Consider the following 13,588-nt stretch of genomic DNA (forward strand, 5'->3'; position numbering starts at 1 on the left):
AAAAAAAAAAAAGAAATGTCCTTTTGAATTTCCTATATTACTTCCTATCTGGCTAACACAATTCTGTGATATCTGTCAAAGGCTACATTTTTTACATTACCAGTTTTCCTCTGAAATTTCATAGGATGAAGAGAACGCCTGAGTGTCTGGTTTGCTATTTCTCAGCAGGCCACTGACAAATGACATTACTATGGTTAACCACTCCCTGATAACTACAAGAAATAAACTGGCTGTGGCAAAAAATGGTGAACTGATATTCTGGACAGTATAGCTCTTAATATCCAAAAAAAATCCCAGGATAAAGTGTAGCCAACATACCTTAATCTTTTCTGTGTGTTGGCATTCAGGATCACAACCAGCAATGGGCAAGATTCTAATCTTCTGTGTCCCTGAGCCTCTATTAGCAAGTGGCAGAGTCATCTTTCTATGTGTGGCACAGCCTACAGAGTGAGGTCTGCCGAAAAGTGGACAAAAACATCTGTTGACTAAGAACATTTGGAGGCAATCATCCAGCACAGTGTGGACAATGACCACTTCCCCTTGAGCAGAGCAGGGAGGCGGGGCCTGGTGTTTCTGAACCTCCCTCACTCTCTGGGGCCCCAGGAAGCCCCTCCCTCTGCCCCACCTCCCTGGAAGAGCTGACGGGTGAAATGAGACTGGAAGGGAGGAGGAGCGGCACAGTCAAGGGGTTTTACAAAGAAAACCCCTGACTACAATCACAGAGGGAAGAAATATGAAATCTGTTCCATGAGGGAGACACAGAGGCCAGAAGGCACAATTTAAGAACTGAAATGAGTCCGTGTGAATAAAATTGGAAGGAAGGTCAAAGCAAGGAGGCAGGTCACAGTGAAGGTCGGGCACGCCTGACAGCTCAGGGCCAATAACAGAACAGGAGGCCCTAGCGCAGAAAGCAGTGCATTGCTACTAAAGGAAGGCAGATTTTAAGTACATCAGAAGAAAGGATGGTCCTTCAGAGAGTCGCTGAAGAAGAGCATGGCTGTAGAGAGATAGGACGTTTAGGAGTGAAATTGTGCTGGGCAGTCAAATGTTATCCCAATATGGAGCATGGGGCACAATGAAAAATAGCACGCTGTAGAACTCCTTGTCTTTTAGGAGGCTATTCTAGAAGAGATTATTAAGAGGTTGGGTTTGAGCAACACTTACTGTGTCAGGTCTCTGCCCTACATAATGTTCTATGTATTAATTGATGTAGTTGATACAATGTCCCTTTGAGGTGGATGTGATTATCTCCATTTTATAGATAAGGAAACTAAAACTGAGTGAGATCGAGATGCTTGCTCAAGCTTGCACAGACAGAAGTCAAACGTGACCTCAGAGCTGTCCATTGCAATCTTTAAAATAGAGCAACAGATTTATCAAGTATAATTTACATACCATAAAACGCATCCATTTTAATACACAAACGACTTTAATTTACAAAGTTGCGCAACCATCATCACAATCTGATTTGAGGGCTTTCTCGTGACCTGTTAGGAAAAACCCTGTGCGCACTGTTACAGTCTTTTAAGTGGCCCGCTTCTCAAGGACAGCTACCAGGAGGACAGCAGGACCAGGTCCTTCTGAGGGGAGGTGTGTGTGTGGGGGGGAGCGGACTGTACAGCACCCAGGGGAGGGGCCACAGCACAGCTGTGCACAGCACTGAGCACGTGTTGGCTGGAAGCCACACCACCCAGCTCTTGCCTTTCCTCTACTGCACGCACACAGCCCACATTCTCATGATCAGCTAGCTTCCCAGGGAAATTTCAGTAAAGGGAAGGACACGCTAACCAGCAAAAAGGCCCAGACAAGCCTTCTGGGCCTTTAACAAGGTACACTGATCAAGGTGAATCAGCACACCGCTCTTCTGGTTTATAGAGCAGTCTTATGAGATTTGGTAGCATGAACTGGCTTCCTGAGAAAACAGCAACTCGCAGGAAAGTGCTAAATCATATGGGGTCCTTGGTGAACTGTACCTCGGAATTACATCATCAGGGCTGAGTCGGGTTTTAGGAACAACCTCTCAACCTTGTTACTCTTCAACTGCAAATAAGAATCCGTCAGTAATGAATAGTTACCTAAAGGTGAGTTTGGATTTAAAGACGGCTTGTCCCTGTAGACCAGTATCTTCTCTAACAAACAGTTGGAGATGGTTGCCCTGCACTGGGCCTTTGTAGACATCGAACACTTCACTGCCTACATGCAGGGACAGGCTGCAAACAAGGAACAGCTCAGTTATTAGGGCGGCTAGGGAACCCCTCCCTAGATTCCATTCTACCCTGTCAGCTTCCCTTAAAATGCCATGGAACTGCAGAGCCCTGTTCTATTACTGAATTCTGAAGAAAAACAAAGAAAAGATACCGTAAATAACTATCTCCTTTTCAAAGCAAAAGGTGGTAAAAATCCACTCTCCTTTCAACTTTTGAAATATAGTTTTTGTCATTTTCCCAATCTCTACCAATTTATTAGTAAAACGGAAACAAGTTTTAAAAAATATCAGTGTATGATGTCTAATCGTTCACACATGGGAGCTAAATACATAAATACACCTCAATACATAGATACCATGAATTTAATCACATCTTGGTCCATTTCTAGAGTCTCCCACCAGCGCAGCAGTATGATCGCAAACCTATTTATTTCTCTCAGCTTTCCCAGGTAATGTCAGAGGCCTAGAGTTTGTTCACTGTTTAATAAAAGATGACTCCCAAATCAGGTCCCACACAGAAAAGTTCACCCTCATCCCAGGCCTCCCCCTGGATATTCCAACACTGTTCGGGCATTTTGTGCTCACCTTCCATCTGACCACTTGATTACCCGAGCATTGCTTTCTTTAATTTTATTTCCTTCTTCATCCCGGCGTATCCTCCATCGTATAGTATTTTCTACCTGGTTCAAAATACAAAGGCATTAGAAAACCACCGAGACAAACGGAACGTTCTGTTTTTCTTAAGTGACTTATAATCGTGTGCCAAGAATTCATAGATAGTGATAGAATAAGCTTATAAATCAATCAATCAATAACTAGCTAGCTAGCTGATGGGGCCACACTGAAACTCTCCTGCTACAAGTACCTAGAGATATTCGTTAAACTCACCAGACATTTTGTTTAAATCTTTTCTGAGCCCCAGTTCACAGTAGTGGAAGCAGAAGCTAAGTAGGATGAAGGATGGAGGTGTTACTAGACACAGCAAGAGCTCCAAAGGGGAGAGGGTAAGGCTTTGGGTCCACATGAGGCGAGCAGTTAAAACAGCCCTCTGCCTACTGCAGGGCCGTGTGAAGTGCTATGAGTCCAATGAAGTAGGGACTGAAAAGTGCCCGTTCTCTTAATAAGACAAGGAAGCTCTGGGCATTACATTAAAAACATTTTTTAAAGACTAAACAAGTAATTAACAACAAAATAAAACCTGACACGTGTTTTGCCCTGTGTTTTTTAGTTCAGATTTACCTTACCCATCAGGTAGGGAACTCCAAATCACAAAAGGGACATACAAGTAGATCCTGCCCACTGCTACCGCTGGGGTCCCTGGCAGAAGCACATATGAAACCCCGTTTAAGAAACTGACATCCCTGTGAGAGGAATGGCAGTGCTTTGCCATCCCAGGCCATCTCTAGCAGAACTACCTAATGACAAGGCCTCTTTTTGTGCATAATCTGAATTTCCAGAAAGAGCATGAGATATTCTTATTGTGGGAAGTTGCTAGGATCTATGCACTATAAAATGTGCAGGCAGTTCCATTACAAAGTCACATTATTATCCTGAAGGAAGTGGCTAGCAATTTTCAAGGATTTTTATCTTTTCTTCTGTTGAAAAATTACAACTGCAAATAAAAGGTTAGAAAAGTGACAGTTTCTACAGGGATTAAAAAAAAAGTTATGTACCTTCTCCCCTAAAAATATTCTAAAAAGACATTTAATTCCTTGTTTTAAACAGTTATTTGTTGACTGAACAGTACACATAAAAGATTGTTACATAAGCTCAAGTTATTATTCCAGCATTTTACTTTATAAAAGGAAAAACTTTTTTTTTTAAAAAGGAATAAAATGGAATGATACCTTTAATTTTAACCTGGTTCTATCTTCCTCATCAAGCACTTTCTTGTTTTCAAATTCATCTTCATAATATTGAGGATCAAAAGGTCTAAAAATTGTTTTTTAATGTCATATTAGCCATATTAAGTAATGAATATGGTTAATACTATAAAATAATCTTTACAACACCCACCAATATGTTTAAAATATCACAGTACGCAAATCCCTTCATGTAAAAACTTCAAGGAAATATGAAAATTACTGTAGTTTCTTGAAATTTGATTTTAAAAATATGAAATAAAAACCAAATGTGACTAATAGTTTAGTCTTCTTTGTTTGATAAAATGTCTTCTAAAGTATAAGTGACACATGATCTATCTTTATATATTTTTAAGAAAAGTGTGTTTAATTGCACAAGAGCTTATATTTGTGCACCTCTGTAAGTAATACCAATCAACACTTTTTTGTTGTCCAAAATCACTGGCTTTTCTAGATTCACGATGGCTTTTGCACTGAATATTTATGATTTCTCTAGCAAACTTTCTCACTCTCATTTTCCGATTTTTAAGCTTTACACTAATGAAAAATGCTTCCTCAACTGTGATGTCTGTTTGTTTATTAAAAAATGCCAAAATCCTAGAAGAATTATTAGCATTAAAACCCCATCACAGAATAATTCATCATATTTCTACCACAGCACATCCTAAACTTATTTTTTCATTTACATGAGAAATCTCCCATCTTTGTCATAGCCAACTCGTAATAAGAAAAAAACATTTACATTCTATATATTTTTATTTAATACCTTGAAAAAAAGAAAACTTTTATAAGACCTCTTACTTGGGTTCTATGATGAGAAATTTGGGTAGCTTAACAAAGAACAATTCATTTCCTAAATCACGATTGATACTGGGAATTTCTACTTCTATTGTGGTTTCAGAAATCGGCTTTTCCCCCTGCTGGTCCTGAGGCAATCCACATTCATCCTAAAAGAAGAATCAGAATGTGAGAACTTGAAGTAACATTAGAATGCTCTAGCTTTCCTCTGCCATAGGCAGATGTAAATTTAAACACCAAGTTTAGGGATAAAGCAGTGAGCAACCCCTCCAAGGCCTCTCCCTAAAATTTCATCCTCTTCCCCCTGCAAAAACAGAAAGAAAAAAACAAACCACCATGGGAATCGAGCTGTTAGCCTGCATTACCTGAAAAAAATGTCTATTTTGCTGACATAACTAGTTTGCATAAGATATTTAGCAATAGAAGTGTGCAATTATGCAGCCCCTCAAGGCTAAGTAACTATTAAAATCAGAGAAGAATGCCAAATAGCACAAACTTCTTGGCACAGGTTTGAATAACTTTCAAATCAAAGGTTTTCAAGCTTCAAGTCCTCACAGTCTAGCCCCTAGTTTGACATCAACCTCATTCTGAGCAGCTCTTTCTATGCCCTCTAATATCTAGAAATTCTCAACAGAGCTAAGAAAGTCACCCATTCATTAGGTATTTCAGACTGCTACTCAGATATCCAGGTGCTCTCTCCATGTGAGAGTCAGACCTATCAGCTTCTGCAACTTTTTTCTTAGCTTTGAACAATAGGACCATGGAGGTTAGTTTTGGTACTTACAACAGGCTGTCCTGGAATAGGTGGTTGATTGTCATCAGCACTCTCTGAGGAAATGTCACCTATGTCTCCAAACACATCCATGGTTCCACTATAACCTTTGACATTTGGGGAAAATGCACAGTATTAATTTCTCTGAAAAGTTCTTCACATAGTTCTTAGCCTATCACTTCAACATAGCCCCAAGATCCATAAACCAAATCTCCACAAAACTAACCGCAAACTGACTCCCTGAGCCTGGCCCTCAGAAACCTGACAAGAGCATTTATGAAGGAAGGTGACAAAGTTGGTTGGTAGAAGGAAAAGCTGTGGTAACAGCTAGCTTTCAAGATGGTTTCCAATGATCCCTTCCCCTGGTGTTCTTGCCCTTGTGTAGTCCCCTCCAGCATTGCATTCTGGTTGGTCTGTGTCATCAACAGAATATCACCTCACTTTCCAGGCTAGTGCATGACATTGTGACTTTTCTGCTTCGCTGTTTCTCCCCTGGCTCACTTGCTCTGGAGAAAGCCAGCTGCCATGATGTGAAGACACTCAAACTGCAATGGAGATGCTCATGTACTGAGAAACTGAGGCCTCCTGCCAAGAGCCATGTCAGCAAGCCATCTTGGAAAAAGATCCTTTGGCCCTAAGCAAGCCATTAATGATCCAGTCTCAGCCAATGTCTTGATTGCAGCCTCGGGAGAGACCCTGAGCCAGAACCACCCTGCTAAGCCATCTGCCCCTCAGAAACTGTGAGATATATTAAATGTTTGCTGTTTTTAGCTGGCCCTCTCAGGCGGTATAGTTGGAGAAGGTGAGGGTTGGTATACAGGTTATTTCTCTCAGCGTTTGGATTCCCTACACATAATGCCAGGGAAGCGTGGGCATCGCAACTTCATTAAATGGAGACAACCATTGAATTTATTTTAGATAACCAACCAAGCATATGAGGTCTGACAATTAAGTTCAAGAACTCATCCTAGAAAAAGTGCTGCACACCTCATTGCTGAATATCACTGTGGTCACCTTTGAAGTGCTCCCCTTGGGAAGCTACGCACCAACGCCAGTGCCTAGTCCACCCCTCAAAGCAATTTGTAACTCTTTCTGGAATGGCCATCAGAGCTGTCATTGTATTACCCTTGAGGTCCTGAATGGCATCAAAATGTCTTCCTTTCAATATTTCCTTTCTCTTCAGGTAAAGAAAAACGTCACTGGGGGCTGGATCAGGTGAGTAGGGAAGGTATTCCAATACAGTCATTTGTTTACTGGCTAAAAACTCCCTCACAGCCAGTGCCGTGTGAGCTGGTGCATTGTCATGATGCAAGAGCCATGAGTTGTTGGTGAAAAGTTCAGGTCATTTTCATCTAACTTTTTCATGCTGCTTTTTCACACTTCCAACTAGTAAAGTTGGTTAACTGTTTGTCCAGTTGACTCAAATTCATAATGAATATTCCCTCTGATATCCAAAAAGGTTAGCAACATCATTTTGACTCTTGATGTGGACTGATGGAACTTTTTTGGTATGGAGAATTTGCTGACTCCCATTGTGAACTTTGATGCTTTGTTTCAGGGTCGTATTGTTACAAGGATGTTTCAACACCAGTGATAACCCAAAACATCGTCTTGCCTCTCCAAAAGGTCTTGGCAAACTTGCTTTTGTTCATCGGTAAGCTCCTTCAGGACCATTTTAGCACACACCTTTCTCATGCCAAGGTTTTCAGTTAAGATTTTCTTAACTGTTTCTCTATCGATGTTTACTTGGTCCGCCAGGCTTCTTACAGTCAGCTGATGATTTTGACGCACAATTCAATGAATTTTTGCAATGTTTTCGTCAGTTCTGCTCATTACTAGCCACCCTGACCTCTCCTCATCAGTGACGCGTTCTCTCCCCTCAGTAAAACATTATCCATTTGTACAATGCCATTTTCTTCATGGCATCATCCCCATAAACTTGGACTAACATGTCCCCGATTTCAATTCCATTCTTGCCAAGTTTAACGTTTGTTCGTTGCTATAATTCAAATCAGACATTCTTGCGGTGGCACACAAAACCATGCAACACCAGGGCAGCCAGATGGTTCAGTTGGTTAGAGTTCAGATGGTTCAGTTGCTCTGAACAACAAGGTTGCTAATTCAATTCCCACATGGGCCAGTGAGCTGCGCCCCCCTTGAAAACGGGCGACTGGGCTTGGAGCTGAGCTGCATCCTCCACAACTAAGATTAAAGGACAACAACTTGACTTGGAGCTGATGGGTCCTGGAAAAGACACATTGTTCCCCAAAAAAATACATTGTTCTCCAATAAAGTTAAAAAAAAAAACATGCAACAATAATGAACGCTACTCAGCAAGACATTGTCACATGTCAACATGAACACAGCTGTGAGACACTTATATACCAAGGTTATGAAACCTTACCGAGCTGTTTGCAGTGCTGCCAATGTAAGCACATGGTGGCAAGTTCGCGAACTTAATTCAGACCTCACAGAGCCATGTCCAGCTATATGTGCTAACATATTTGGCCCAAACTAGTGTTATACTCTGTCCTTCATCTCACAGCTTTATAATCCACTTCCACACATATTTCCCAGGCTTCTGCCTATATTTGTTAGCAAAATTTTGTAATTCTTTTGGTGTATAAGCTATTTCTCCTTTAGTCAGTTTGTGTTTTCTTTACCAGTGTGACGATCATCACTAGGAGTGATGGGTCTACAGGTAAAAAGTGGTCTGACAGCACTCAAGTTGAATGAGTCGAGAAGGGAAACTGTCCCAGATGATATTACATTTTCAAATAAGACTAGTTTCCTCAGACGTAGAGAGGCAAGCTGCTTCTCACAGGCAGGCTCGGGGTGACTAGGAAGATTTGAGGGGTTTTTTCAGCTTATCGGAGACCAAACAGATTTTCCCTATGCCTAGTTTCTTTCTCAATCAAATGCACTGTCACATGAAAGACTTGAAGAGGCTGTGATGTGGTAATTCTACAACTACGCAAATGTGTTTGATTCCCAGCTACATTAGCCCTCTGACTACAAGATACCTGATTCTTTTAGGGCTGTCATGAAAGCTCAGATTCTCTGACCATGACTTGAGCTGAACATTTAAAAGACCTGAGCTTGTTAATTTCATTCTATAAGTGCTCCAGGGAACTCAGAAGTATCCATTCCACACTGCAGCCTTAGTCATTACTGCCGAGCAGCCATTTGAGCCCTCACCCATAGAGATTAGGTAACTGGATTCAGCACAACGCCACTGCACGCAGTGGTGGATCACCAGCATCCCTTTTCCTCTGGTGAGGAGCTCAGACCTGCATTTAAACCCAAACCAATCTACAAATCTCATCTTTGAGGATTTTCTTTTCCTGCACTACCCGGTCAGGTCCTAGATGGGCAGCAGGAAACATACCAGTTGACTGCACAGACAGAATATAAAAATTGTAATTAGGTTACAAAAAGTATAAAAACGTGGAAGGGAATCACAGAAGTAGCAAATTTAGAGTAACTTCCACTCCTAGAGGTGAGGGAACAAGAGGTGGAGTTATTAAACTTAAAAAGTTACAGAAAGGGCCTCTTGGAGCTGAAACTCTTACCTGAGGAAGTATCCAGCTGGTACTGATGTCTGTGGGGGGGAGGGGGTGGCGCGTACAATGAAGCGGACTCTCCAAGTGTCGGTAAAACTGCAAATTGGATTGAGCTGCTGTGGGAAGGAACTGCTTCCGCTGGGGTGAAGAAGTGTTGGTTCGCCCCCTTCGAACTGTCAGTCAACAGGAAGCCCCCAGAAAGTTTCATAAACAAACAGGAAGGAGTAAACTTTTCTTTGTTATCCAAGCTTCATCTTTCTGTAGCGCCCCCTAACAGGGACCAGCTTGCAACGTTGAAATGTAGTGTGGCTCCAGCCATTGCCAGGCTTGGTATAGAAGGGTGGGTTTGGAAAGAGATAAGAGCTTAATTACTGACACCGAAGCGTCTACTAGTAAAAAAAGAACTACATTGCCTTGGAAAGAAGAGTCAGAATGAAGGCTCTTAAAAGCCGCACATGGCAGTTTTAACTTGGTAAGCCAAGAAATGCAAGGAGCTGACGGTTTTTGAGTTAAGAAAGGGACACAATGGTGATTCGGAACCTTCTTCGCCATGCCTTTCCTTTTTCTATAACCAGGCTTCAGGGTGAGCCTCCCACCGCCACTGCTCCCAGATTGTACTAACAGCACTAGGAAGGAAGTGGGGTAGAGTTCATTCATAAGGGGAAGATCAGTGTATGTAGAAGAGCATCGCAGAAAAGACAAGTGGTGGACTTAAACTATATCCACAAATTCTTTGCCATTCCTTCCATCAAGGAGTCAAATTTCCCTCCCCTTGAATGTGGGCTCACATTAGTGATGCATTTCTAATAAACAGAACACAGTGGATTTTGCTCTTTCGATTCTAGCCAGAAAAGGTAATAGCAAGAGAAGGTAATACAACTTTCACCTGTCTTACTCACTTGCAGTGCTCACCTTTGGAACCCAGCCACCATGCTGAGAAAGCAGGGCCAGGACCACTTCCTGTGAAAACTATAAGGGGTGCCAAAATCTCAGTGATCAAGATAAATAATATTGCAATACAATATATTTTTTTATTTTTTATTTTGTTTCGAGTCCATATATAAGTGAGATCATATGGTATTTGTTTCTCTGACTTAATTCACTTAGCATTATATTTAGATCCATCCATGTTGTCACAAATAGCAAAATTTCATTCTTTCTTACGGACTGCAATACAATATTTTGTAAATTCCATGCAAAAAACCCATGAAATGTCAGGTTTTAAATAGAGCATCCATCCAGTTGTACTTGTGTAACTCTCACTTGGCCTTACTTTAATCCCAGCCCTGTCAGATCCTGTATTTACATAAAATGTTGACATTTTATTATGGATTATTTTACATTAATTTTAGTTTTTTAAAATGTTACATTACAATATTATTTATCTTGATTACTGCAGTAGGCTGAATAGGGACCCCTCCCCCCAAGTTCATATCCACTCAGAACATCAGAATGTGATTTTATTTGGCAGTAGAGTCTTTGCTGATGTAATTGGTTAAGATGAGGTCATACTGGATCGGGGTTGGCCCTAAACCCATTGACAGGTATCCATCTAAAGAGGGAGATCTAGAGATACACAGAGCAGGCACACAGGGAAATAGGCCATATGAAGACAAAGGCAGAGGTTGGAGTTACGCTGCCACAAACTAAGGATAGGTGGGAATCCCTACAAGCTAGGATGAGGCAAGGAAGGATTCTTCCCTGGAGACTTCAGAGAAAGCACGGCCCTGCTGACACCTTGATTTAGGACTTCTGGGCTCCAGAACTACAGAATACATTTCAGTGTTTTAAGTCACCCAGGTTGTGGTATTTTGTTACAGCAGCCCTAGCAAACTAATACAATTATGAAGGCTTTTGTGTGTGTGTGTCCCTTTAAATTCTGCACCCCAGAAAAATGCCTCACCTGACCCTGGCCAGGAGGCTTCCTTGTGGAGGGTAGGAGGAAGTGGGTGGGGCAGAGCAGCAGAAATTCACTAAAGCCTAAGACAATGTAAAGCGGTAACAAAATCAACTTGCTGTGGGAAAAGCTGATTTCTTGAACAGAGACTTGTTTTTTAAATTTTTTATTACAATTAAAATTACACAAAAGCAAATCAATTCATTTCAATCAAAATAACTCATGTTTACATCGTATTTATAAAACAAACTGTACAAAATATATAAAATGTTTTCACATTTTGTACTTAATCATCATCTTCTTCCTCTTCATCACTGATCACATACTTCTTATGCTTTTTATTTGATTTATCATCATCTTCTGCTTTTCTCTTTCCAGAAGGTTCACCTTCCTAAACAAAAAATTTATAAAAATCTAAAAGTCAATACAGAATATTTCTAGAAAGGCTTGTCAAAAGCAACTTTAAGATGAATGACTCTCTGAAAACCCAAAATAAAATGGAGATTTAAATAAGAACATTCACCAGATGAATGAAAACAGTGGTCGTGGTCATGGCCAATTTCCTACAAGCACTAGGAGGTGTGCAAAAATGACAACTATACAGAGTAATTACAAACGAACTATAAAGACAGAAAGCTGAAGGTTGGCCATGGTACCTTTCCTTTCTATTGTCTTCATGTTTCTTTCACCATGGGTCTTTCCCTTTTCCACAGCTGCTCTTCCTACTCATTTTTCTACCTTTGAAGTAATTTAGGTTTTCTAAAGTTTTTACTGCTTATAAAAATAAAGGAGGATAAAAAGCTCTCTTTTTCTCCTCTTTTGTAACTTACATCCTGTTGGGGAAGGGAAATGAGCATTTCCTGTTCAGCTACTACATGCCACTGTGCTACCCACTTTCATATCTGTTATTTACTATACTACTACTTTACAAGGCAGCAAGCATTAAATCCTATTGAACAGATGAAGAAACAGACCCAGAAACGTGAGATGACTTGCTCCAGGCCATGTAAGTTGTAAAGGGTAGCTCTAAGATTCAATAATCCAGTTCCTTCTAATATAGCATGCCCTTTCCCCTATAAATCAAGGAATGCTCTGGTGATAATGGTGGTTCTCTGGTATGGGAACTTAGTATCTGCACACTCCTGTGTATTTCAGGGGCATGCCTAAGCTCATGGCATTTAGGTAGGGTCTTGTGTGCATACAGGAGAGGGGCCTAGAGCAGGTACGGACCCTTTCCTTCTCTCTCCCACTGTAACCCACAGCCAGGACTTGAACTGTGCTAAGGAGAGGAGACAGTGGCAGGAGTTGGGAGGTCCAGGCGGAAGTAAAACCTTTGTTGTCAGGAAAAGAGGAAGGGAAGGGAACAGGAAGACCTAACAGAGAGTATTACGGTGAGAGAGTAGAGGGTGGTTCCTGTAACAGAAGCTAGGAGGCGTTCACAGAGGCATTTGTAAGTCAGGGCAGTTATAGGTTTGTAATTGCCCAGCCTAGAAAAAGGCTATTTGATGGACCACATTTTAAAATCTCCTTTCTGAGAATACTAGAAACAAAGAGAAATCCCATGGCACTTCTCAATTTTCATTCAGTTTCTGCTTGCCAAGAAATAAAGCAGCATCTGCTTAGATGGGGATTCCCATTTGCCAACAGTTCAACACACTAAATGCATCATTAAGATGTTTCCTATCTAATTTACAACAAATATGCTACAGAATAATTTTAATAATTTCTGTCTCGTTATTTTCCATAGCATGCCATTTCCAAGAATGAATGCGAAATATTAAGTGTTGTGATTAACACACAATAATGCAAGGAGGAAATTCTGCTTCACGAGAAAAGAGCTTACAGAAGCTCTCATGGTTCACAGAAGGCCAAAATATCAAAATGCCTTAAAATCACGGATAACAGGAACGTAACATCTATTTCCTAGATGGCAGAACAATCTTTTAAATAACTCTCACTGAAAATAACTAAAGGTGGGAAAATATAACCAAATCAAGGTGATGGCAAGAAAATAAGGTATAATCAGAGGCCAAAACTAAAGGGAAAGCAGGAACCCGCAGAGGTAAGGTGAGCACTGCAGCAGGCTTTCTCCTTGAAGACATTTACCAAACTGTGTGAATGTGAGCTTCGGCTTTTATGCGTGGTGCTGAGGACCGGAGACAAAAGCCAAGGGCAGCAGATTAAAGCAGACCCCAAAAGACTACATCTTTAGTGTAAAAGTGAACCAGAAATAAGCCTAGCCCATTTCTCTGAAGCAGGGATCAGCAACCTTTTTTGGTGAGGAGCCAGATTAATAAATGTCTTAGGCTTTGCGAGACATACGATTTCTGTTGCAAATACTCAACTCTGCCACTGCAGCAGGAAAAGACCTATAGACAATACATAGATGAATAAGCATGGGTGGGTTCCAATAAAACTTTATTTGAAAAAGCAGGTGACAGGCCAGATTAAGTGAGTGGGACGAAATTTGCCAGGCCCTGTTCTAAATGA

At 41.0% G+C, this 13,588-nt stretch overlaps 2 protein-coding genes across 4 annotated transcripts in view; both read right to left on the bottom strand.

The window, feature by feature from the left end:
- LOC109394111 (RNA polymerase-associated protein LEO1-like) overlaps positions 1-9,961 on the bottom strand; it is a 17,691-nt gene extending 7,730 nt beyond the window's left edge. Inside the window, exons 1-7 of one of the 3 annotated variants that reach the window (XM_019663916.1) lie at positions 9,211-9,961; positions 5,651-5,745; positions 4,870-5,015; positions 4,054-4,138; positions 2,792-3,818; positions 2,076-2,210; positions 319-454 (exon numbers count right to left, since the gene is read on the bottom strand). In XM_019663916.1, coding sequence (XP_019519461.1) covers positions 3,813-3,818; positions 4,054-4,138; positions 4,870-5,015; positions 5,651-5,745; positions 9,211-9,409 — 531 coding nt within the window. In that variant the 5' untranslated portion in view covers positions 9,410-9,961 and the 3' untranslated portion in view covers positions 319-454; positions 2,076-2,210; positions 2,792-3,812. Of the gene's footprint in view, positions 1-318; positions 455-2,075; positions 2,211-2,791; positions 3,819-4,053; positions 4,139-4,869; positions 5,016-5,650; positions 5,746-9,210 lie in introns of those variants that run through there. The other 2 variants (XR_002126383.1, XM_019663922.1) reach the window with 2 other exon arrangements.
- A 1,287-nt stretch (positions 9,962-11,248) lies between these two features.
- LEO1 (LEO1 component of Paf1/RNA polymerase II complex) overlaps positions 11,249-13,588 on the bottom strand; it is a 32,921-nt gene continuing 30,581 nt past the window's right edge. The window contains exon 12 of the mRNA XM_019665706.1: positions 11,249-11,489. Within this exon, the coding sequence (XP_019521251.1) occupies positions 11,385-11,489 (105 nt within the window). The 3' untranslated portion in view covers positions 11,249-11,384. The remainder of the gene's footprint in view (positions 11,490-13,588) is intronic.

This window comes from Hipposideros armiger, unplaced genomic scaffold (assembly GCF_001890085.2).
Source record: "Hipposideros armiger isolate ML-2016 unplaced genomic scaffold, ASM189008v1 scaffold_12, whole genome shotgun sequence".
Taxonomy (NCBI): Eukaryota; Metazoa; Chordata; class Mammalia; order Chiroptera; family Hipposideridae; genus Hipposideros; species Hipposideros armiger.